Below are 9,907 nucleotides of genomic sequence, written 5' to 3'. Positions count from 1 at the left end.
TTAAAATATATTCAGGCATGGTACCAGGATAATGACAAGGTTCTTGTTGTGATCAAAATTCACAAAATTCCTCATCCAAAGTTTGTTATTAATTTTTGTACACAAAACTGTGGAGTTGCTTGTTCAATTTCTAAAGATTTTTGTAGTATCATGAAATTAACTTTTATTTATTTTGTGATTCTGCTACGGGAGAGACTAAAATATTTTTAGTGCTAATGATTTACTGTATTTCACCACACAATCGTCACACCCAATTTTATTTTTAGTCACGTAATCGTCACATCGGCAAGCCAATGATAGCAGTTCCAAACCTTCAGACACAGAAGATTAAATTGTGTAAGTCCGTACTTTGCAACACTAGTAAATTTTCTCAAGTGTAATATTTCAACTATAATGCACAAACAAATAACTAATGTGTTAACTTTTCGCTAAACTGTAGGAAAGACATTATGCACATCAATTTGGACCATTCAATTTTAACGTATATTCAAGTACCGTAATACCAGCACATTAAAAAAAGAATAAAGAAAGGCTTCAAGTAATGGTTGCACCCCAATCTTTTTGTAAAAAAAAAAAATGAAAAATTACCTAAAATCTGAGATGATTAATGTGGTTAAATACAGTAATTTGATTCCGTACTTGCATTTTGGATTACCCTGATGTTACACCACTTCTCTGCTATTTTTGGCAGAGAATGAAGGATGAGAAGATGGAAATTGGTGGAGCCAGGCCATTATTTAAACCTGGAAACTTCAGTTGCAAGATCATGAGAAGGTCCCTCAACAGACTTGTCCATCGAAGTGGCTATTAGAATTAATTTTGTCATTTATTCAATGCTTATTTAAGAGTAATTGCATTCTATGGAAAGACTTTTGACAATTCCAATATGTTGATTGATAAACCAATTCTTTGTAGATATATATAAAATTCAGAACAAGAATGAGAATGTATTTCCTTATTTCTTTCATCTTGGTCCCATGCCTAAATGTATTGTTACATTTTTTTCCCCTACACTCCTTGCATATACCCTATGAAAAAAAATTGCACATTTTGTATTGACTAGCCAACTTTGATTGCGAACAGTATGACTTGTTATTGTGGTGGAAGACAGTTGATTCTCTTATGGCACACATTTTTTTTTAAAGGTTACATAAAGTTTCGCTGAACATATGACAATTAGTTCATTTACAATTCAAATTATTTACTCCTGGTGTGCACGCTTATTTTTCACATCATAAAACTGGCAAAAAAAAAATGAGTATTATACAGGTACCATTTTTTTCTATGTTCTATAAATACCATACTGAAGAAAATAGGGTAGCAATTTTTTTTTAAATACTATTCTACAAGAGACTCTTGGAATAAGAGAATTGGTTGGCACATGTTTACATTGAAAAATTCTGATTCGATGACATTGATTTCTATAAATTCATTCATTAAGATTGACACAGATACTTCAAAAAACATGGATGGATGCAAATCAATAACTTTTGTAAAAATTCAATTCATAATATTCAACCCTCGTACATTCTGTTAAAATTTTTAAAATGACTACATCTAGTTAGAATGTTTGTAATAATGAAGAGAAGTAATTGGAAGATACACAGTAAAAAGATTATTTATTGTTTGAGAATAAGGGTATAGGTAGAATGATGAACAGCAAAGACGATAAGAAATTTGCTTTCTAACATACTACGAGGTAAAACTTGATAAGATTTGCTAGAGTTTCACTACTAATGCAGTGTAATTATATGGGGAAAATTAAAAAGAAGGGAATTGTCACTTTCCTTAATTTTTTGCCAAGAAAAAGCAAGTACAGGACCTTGTAATCACTTCACTACTCTCTGTATGGTTTGCAGTAAGAATAGCGATGGTTCATATGCTGACTGTATGAGCCTGAATGCGAGAATCTTTTAAGACACTTTGAACACTGGAATGGTTTCTCCCCACTGTGTAGCCGCTTGTGTTCTGTTAAGTGGTGCTTGTGCTTGAAGGCTTTGTTACAGACATCACACTTATGAGGACGTTGACCTGAAAGAACATAAAGACATGTTTCTATAAGTATTAATGCTGCTCAACTATATGAAGTCGTGTAATTTTATGCATTACTAGAGGCATGCATATTTTGTTTTTGACAAAAACACAAAATGTGAAATAACACTTTGTAGTTCTAATTTTTCATGCTTCTGAAAGGTGTGAGGTGAATTTTCGTACCCTGTTTTGTCACGAAATGATGCGAAATGAACTGCGAAATAGACTCTTAAGCACAAAATTTAGAGTTAATTTATCGATGTGACACTTTCTGAAGTTTGAATTATCCTGTGCGTTATGCAATTCACAAAAAATTGATTCATTCTGGTGTAAATATTTGAGAAGAAAAAACTGACCCCTTTATACAGGAATAAACTTTAAACTTTAATTAATACTCTGGTAACTACATAAATGTGATATTAGAAGGGATATGTTTATTTTGTGTAGTAAGTGCAGTTTTTAAATCAAATTTAGAATTATAGTCACAATTTTAAAACCAAAATGTCATTTTATATACTGCTTTTAACCTTCATGCGGGCGCGTAGGCGGTAGTTTACCGCCCACGGCACAAAAACAGGAATATCTACAGCCTACGAGTGTCCCGAAGCGCGGGAGGTATTTGTATTCTCTATTTACTCTATATTACGCAATATGGCATGAAGTCACTTGTCGGATCGGCATATCGCGCGTGGCAGTCATCATCAAAAGGTGGAAGGGTGAGGTAGTCGGTAATCTACCGCCGTGCGCCCGGTACTGGGACAATTTCTCCGACCTTTCGAAAAAAATGTGAGTATTCAATTTCGCTTTTTTTCTTGTTTTATTGCATGTACGAGTATAAGCAATAATAAACTATAGTTTTACAGTGCTTTGCACCATACTAGGGCCCAACAGGATCACAATTATTATGTGCTATCACCAAGAGCTTTTTACCAAAATTACATTTGTTCTATCGTCAATTTCATGTTTTTCTCTCATAATTTTCATCTTCTTTATTATTCATTTATTATATGACTCTCTCCCAAGCATTACCAATTATTCATTATAACAAAATAATGACAGTATAATAGTTAGGACCTACCTACCCAATAATTATTGTAGGTAGTACCTTTCATACCAAATATACTTACAGTAGGTAAAATTATGTTTTTTCCCATATTAGAAAAAGTGTGTTTATTTTTTCCGCTTTTACAGGGCACGCTTCACAAACCCTGAAGATGTTCGAAGAATCCTCCTCGAACTGGACGAGGAAGATCAAGCTAATGGAGTTCAGGAGGACGAAGTGGACTTCCCTGATGATGTTGATTACGAACCCCAATTTGTTGAATATGGTACCCACAACAGTGACACCGAGGAAGAGTTAGAAGAGGCAATGGAAGACGACAACCAGAGTCTTGAGGAGGGAGAAGAAGACGACGAAAGTCCAGGTTTGAGATTTTACATCGGAAAGAATGGTGATACGATTTGGGCAAACAAACCTCTCACACAAACCACTAAAACTAAGTCTGCAAACATTATAAAAACTCTTCCGGGTCCCAAAGGGGAAGCTAGAAAATGTCAAACAAGGCTCGAATGTTTTCTGACACTAATTTCTCCACAAATCATCGATGACATTGTCAAATACACTAATATACACATTGCTCAACGAAAGACTGAAAGGCAAAATCTGTCTAGCACCAGCTTTCGGGACAGGGATTACAGGCCCACCTCAAGAGCAGAAATAAAAGCAGTTTTTGGAGCTCTGTTCTTGATGGCAGTCAAACGTGGAAACCGCGCAGATATTTCCGAGTTTTTCACAAAAAATGGGACTGGTTTGATTATTTTGCGGGCTAATTTTAGTGAACGCAGGTTTCGAATGTTGCTAAGATCTCTTCGTTTTGACGACATACATTCTCGTCAAGTGCGATCTGCTACCGATAAATTAGCTCCTATACGTGACTTTCAGACAGCCTTTGTAGCAAATTGTCAAAGAGCCTACAATGTTGGTGAAAGTGTAACCATCGACGAAATGCTGGTGGCTTTTCGTGGTCGATGTAGTTTTATACAGTACATGCCGAATAAGCCCTCAAAGTATGGATTGAAAATATATTGTGTATGTGATTCTCAGACATATTATACTTATAATATGATGATTTATTGTGGAACCCAGAGACCTGGCCCCTACAGCTCAACCTCCAACAAGCCATTTGATATAGTGACCAATTTGTGTGATCCATTGAAAAAAAGTAGTCGTAACGTTACAACAGATAACTGGTTTAGTAGTTACCCCTTGGCTGAACATCTGTTATCGGTTGGCTTGACTTTCCTTGGGACTTTGAGAAGCAATAAAGCTGAACTTCCGCCTGAATTTGTGAAACAAAATCCCAACCTCGTCCCTGGCCATCATTTATTTGGGTGTAACGACGTCGCAACTTTGATCTCGTATGCTACCAAAAAGAAGTTAATTTTGGTTTTGTCAACATTGCACGATGGACACGAAATAGATGAGGAAACAGGCAAGCCAGTGCAGATAATGGATTATAACGCCACAAAAGGAGGGGTCGACACCGTTGATCTGATGTGTTCGCGGATTACGACATCCAAAAGAACACAAAGGTGGCCAATGGTAATTTTCTTCCGAGACCTCGATATTGCTGGGATAAATTCCATGAGGATATATGAAATGAATAATCCATTGAAATCCTTTAGACGGCGGCAGTATATTTTTGAGTTGGCACTGGAACTGATGGAAGAAAACCTGAGGCAACGAGCAAATGTGAATACACTTCCCAAAGATCTGGAAATTTTTCTAACCCAGTATCGAGAACAAGGAACTGCCAGCAATGAGGTTGTGAATCCAAACAGACGAAGTTTCTGTTACATTTGCGGTTCAAAAAAGAACAACATAACTAAATTACGTTGTAGTAATTGTAACAAAAGTGTATGTAAATCACATTCAGTACCAACATGTGTTAATTGCCTCAGTAATGATTCATCCAAATCAGATGATGAATAGTGCAATATTTTACTTATTTTGATGTACTTAGTACAAAATTATAATAACGCTACTTTCATGTGACTGTTTTTTGTTCCTTTTTTATAATTCATGGAGATATGCATCTATTATTGATTGTGTAATGAATGCCTTCCTATTTTGATATACCTAGTACAACATTATGTTACTTGATTAAATTAGTGAGACGAATAACTACTTTCTTTCAATGTTGAATACTTTTGTTACCTAAATACTTAAAAGACTGAGAATATTTTTAGTTCCTGCTGTAAGATAAAATAAATTGTGTGCTGTGAGAGAGTTTAAAAACCTCAATGAATATTGCACTTTATTTTATATATTGATCAAGTTTTAATAAATGTGTTCATGGTTAAATATGTGTGTTCACGATTCTATTAAAAATATCCCCGATTACAAAGGTTTATGGTGAGATATAACCGGTAAAATACGTGAAAACGAGGTGGCGGTAGATTACCGCCCCGCGCCCACTAGTGTTTAAAAAAAGGCGCGCCCGCATGAAGGTTAATCTGATTTTTCACTGCTATAGCACTGACATTTAATTTTATTTACTGCTTTTGAACTGTTTTTGTACTGAAATTTTGCTTTTTAATTTACCAAAAATATGTGCCTCCATGCATTACTAAACCTTAAAAGCTACACTTTCTTCAATTTGTTGTGCTTTAGTCCCAAATTTTGACAAGGTAAATTTAAGTATGGTAAAATCTCAAGGGAAGACCATGTTTCCTTTAAATATATGGATGAAGTCAATTAACTTCTGCAAAAATGTAATTTATTGGAGGACACTGATGACAATAATATATCCATAATTGAAGACTAAAATTGGTAAACGCTGTAAGTGCCACAATAATTCAAACACCGTTTTCCACGTTAAACTGTGAAATGTGCCATGCTTTATAATGTGGTAAACGTGAAATGTGGCTGGTAGCCCTCTAAGTAGTTCAAAAGGCATGTAAAGAGGTCACTAGTGCGAACGTTCTTACGGGCTGATGTGCTGAACGATGCAATTTCCCAACACTTTCGCTTCTGGCACTTACAACGTTTACCACTTTTAGTTCGCAATTGACATAAAATTTGGACATATTGCTGAAACAAGAAGGCATTTTTAAAATTAAAAAAAATATATATGAATGCATATTTTAATGATTGCATTTAAACATAAAGGCTATTGTAGTATTTTATAGGCTACGGTACAGCATGTTATTGTCTTTTATTTTCTTGTTGATATTATCAATTTGTATACTGTTAAAAATTTTAATAATACTGCTAATTATATTAAATGCTTATGCAAAATATAAAACCGAAAAAGCAAGAGTTTTCTTTTCTTTCGTTCTCTCAGTGTTTAAAACTGAAATACAACAGACCTCAATTGTCACACTTAACGATAAGAAACATTACAATCAATTATTCTGGGTGAAAGGAAGAACATTATTTAGGGAGATTTCACACCAAAGCGACAAGCAACAATTATTTCACTATGAGGATTACAAGCTGACTGCAGTAATGGCCAAATGACATAAATATAAGTGCAGTGTGTCGGACCGAAAAGTATAATAATAGAAAAATTAATACTTTTTAAGTTTATTAAGATATTTCCGTGCAGTTTTCTCCTACTTATAAAGTAACTCAAAAGTTTTTTTACATACCTAATATACCTCAATATGTGCACCATTAGTAGCACCACAGTCATCCAACCTATATTATATACCCTGTCCCAGCTAACTGTAGAGCAGGGCTGCTCATATCAGCAGAGGAGGAGGAGGAAATTCAAGTGGTGAAAGTGCAGCATTGCCAACCGTATGGTCCTGACCGTACATGTACAGACGTATGGTCCAGACCTTAGTCCATACGCTAAATGCACGGCTTGTCAAAATTTGCTCTTCCAGTTTTATACCTAATATTTTCCTAAGAAATTATTAAACCAATCGTACGGACCTGGAGACAAAAATACGGTCCGTTTGCCATGTGCGTTCCGTATTATACTTTTCAAAAGTTTGCAACGCTGCATAGCAAAGGAGGAAATTGGGTATCTTCCATCGCCCATTACACAATCCCGTTTCTCTCACTGGAGCCGTCTTGCACAGAGACTTGTTCTTGTTCGCCTGGTCTACAGTTAGCTGGTATGGAGTTTAGCTGTGCCCATGTGTTGTACAGTATTACTGGCATCACATTCCGGATTGCAGCACAAATGCGACATCGTAGATCAGTAAGGTCATGAACTCGTGTTTGGTACACTTGAAACTTTACAAAACTTCACAGAAGCGCAGTAATGTCCGTAGTGCTACTAATGGTGCACATATCAAGATTTATTAGGTGTGTAAACATTTTTCTTGAGTTATTCCGTAGATTGAAGGTCCCGCACTGTGGGCATGTGGTCTAAGATGTATTGCTTTTGGCTCCGGCTACGGGACGCGTGCAGGTTCGAGTCTCCTGGGGGAAGTGTAACAACATTTCTCCTGAGATTTCGGCCTGTGTATGGGACCACTCACCATCGTGAGGAAATTGGGGAGCTAAGAATGAGTAAAGTAACCCGGTCATGGAAACCTACAACAACGACTGGGGGTTCGTCGTGCTGACCTAACTGGTTGGATAATTGCCCACCTCTGATTAGGCAGGTGGGAGTGAGGCCAGAAGTCGGTAGGTACGCCCAGGCCCTTGCGGGCGGTTGCGCCATGGGGTTACAGATTGAAGAAAACTGTATGGAATTATCTTAATAAACTTACAAGTTATTAATTTTTCTTTTATTATACTTTTAAGCCGGATACAATGAATAAATGAAACAAAAGTTGAAGGTACACACTAACAAGTAAGGTTAACCAGAGGGTATACGGCATATACCACCATATGCCCTCAACTACAGCCCTGGTTTTTGGGATTTAAATGAAACTTACTACACATAAATGTTTATATTTATAGTTTTTTGTTGTTTGGAGAGCTATTAAAAACCTCAAATCTTGAACTTGTATTATACCATAAATTTGATGAAGGTAAATCGTATTTTTGTTTTCCTTTTTAGGAAAACCAACATTACTATCAGTTCCTGAGCTGAAATTGATAAGTTCACTTACACACAAGTAACTGGGGTGTAAGCTGCATATAACCCTTAAGATAATGTTTTGTTTTTTTTTACTAGCACGTGTGTCTATATTATATTTCTCTGAGTTTGTGAATCATGGGTCAGAGATTACCCATTCCTTAAATTCAGTTTAAGCCACTGCTTCCAAGCAACATGTGTTGCTTGTCAGCTGCTGCAGTTTGCCTGTAGCTTCAGTCTGAAAGCTCCCTAAGGTGTACAAGCTCAATTTATGCCCAGTGGCTCAGCTTGTACTTAAAATGTGTACTTTCCACGATTAGCCCCTACAAATAGAAGACCTGGATATGTAGAGTCACAGAAGCACAAACACATACACACCAGATAAAATTATATTTACCTGAATGTTCATATTTATGCCTTGCTAAAGAGCTATGTTTGGAGAAAGACTTGTCACATTGGTCACAACTGAATTGTCCCTCCATTTCCTCCACTTTGTTTAGTGATTGATGCTGGTCCTGATGTTGCTTCCAAGCCTTCTGCTTTTTATTGGGCGATCCGTCTTCTGTGGTCCCACTCCCCGAGTCATCTCCATCATCTGTAATCATTTCCTGAGGAGAAAATCAACATTTTACAAGACGTACATTTTTAATATGCAATTGACAACAGGTGCCAGAGACTTATATATTTTTTTCTTTTCCAAAAAGCATAGTTTTGTGTTTACAGCAAAATAACTCAAATAAATTTTATTTCATTGAAGCCAAATTAATGCTACATCCCATTTTACACCCAAAATTTTAACATGAACATTTCCAGTGTGTATCAATATATGAGGGTGGATCAAATGAAAATGGAACAATGAATGTATTGGGTTATATTTATGTATGTGTGTGGCGAGGTAGAGCGGGAGGTAAGGAAGGAAACCCCTACTGCATAATGGATTCGCCCTAGATAGTCGCACGTGAGCAAGTGATATGCATAGGTGGTCGGGCAGCAGTATCATCCGAGCAGCAATCAAGGCCAAACGGCCCGGCCTGTTGTACTCTGCAGTGGTTTTGCTGCATGACAACGTGCTGTCACATATGTCAGGAGTTACAAAGAACAGGTTGGCAGGGTGGGCAGTGTTGGAACACCCACCATATAGCCCTGATCTATCACCATGCGACTTCCATATCTTTGAAAAAGGCATTGAAGGGTTGGCGCTTCCACTTGGACAATGTTTGCAACTGGTTCTGATCTCAGCCAAAGGAGTTCTATGAGCAAGGTGAAACAGTGGGACAAGTGCTTGTGTAACTTTGGAGATTAAGTTTGAAATAAATCTTGATGATTTCATTCTGTGGCCCCTGTTCCGTTTTCATTTGATCCATCCTAATATTTAATATGATGGATAGAACATGTTACCTGTCATGCAGTGGAATATAAAATGAAGGGTAAGGTGAAAAAAAAAATGGTAAGCCACATCATTTCCTGCCTTGTTGATGCTGTGCTGGTCTTTACAACATGTTTTCTTTTGTTTCATACATTTGATACTTCCATTCATCAAAGCATGCTTTCCGTACCTTCTCATTTGCATGTCCAGTAACATTTTGCAATTAAATATTCATTTTTCTGGAGTTTGACAAGCATTGACTTACTTGTTGTTTTTTTTTCCATCTCACCCTTCAAATGTAAGACACTTTGCGAGTTTCTAGAATACACTGTCAAGGGCAGGTAATAAGGTTAAAACAGGTATGTGCCAAAGTCTGTGTCTACACATTGCATTCTTGTTTTAACTTACTTGCTTCTTAGCAATGTGTATAAAATCTAGTACATTAGATTTTTTATTGTGTTTGTTGTGT

The 9,907-nt window shown here is 36.5% G+C and overlaps 1 protein-coding gene across 3 annotated transcripts in view; it reads right to left on the bottom strand.

The window, feature by feature from the left end:
• Positions 1 to 276: 276 nt before the first annotated feature.
• Positions 277 to 9,907, bottom strand: part of zfh1 (Zn finger homeodomain 1) — a 736,530-nt gene continuing 726,899 nt past the window's right edge. For all 3 annotated transcript variants that reach the window (XM_083136969.1, XM_083136968.1, XM_083136970.1), the window contains 2 exons: positions 8,470 to 8,680; positions 277 to 2,031 (listed from right to left, as the gene is read on the bottom strand). In XM_083136969.1, the coding sequence (XP_082993095.1) occupies positions 1,838 to 2,031; positions 8,470 to 8,680 (405 nt within the window). In that variant the 3' untranslated portion in view covers positions 277 to 1,837. The remainder of the gene's footprint in view (positions 2,032 to 8,469; positions 8,681 to 9,907) is intronic.

Source organism: Lepisma saccharinum, chromosome 15, assembly GCF_977018435.1.
Source record: "Lepisma saccharinum chromosome 15, izLepSacc3.1, whole genome shotgun sequence".
Lineage (NCBI taxonomy): Eukaryota > Metazoa > Arthropoda > Insecta > Zygentoma > Lepismatidae > Lepisma > Lepisma saccharinum.
Note: the sequence above shows the minus strand (reverse complement) of the source record. Positions and strands in the feature narration are given on the sequence as shown.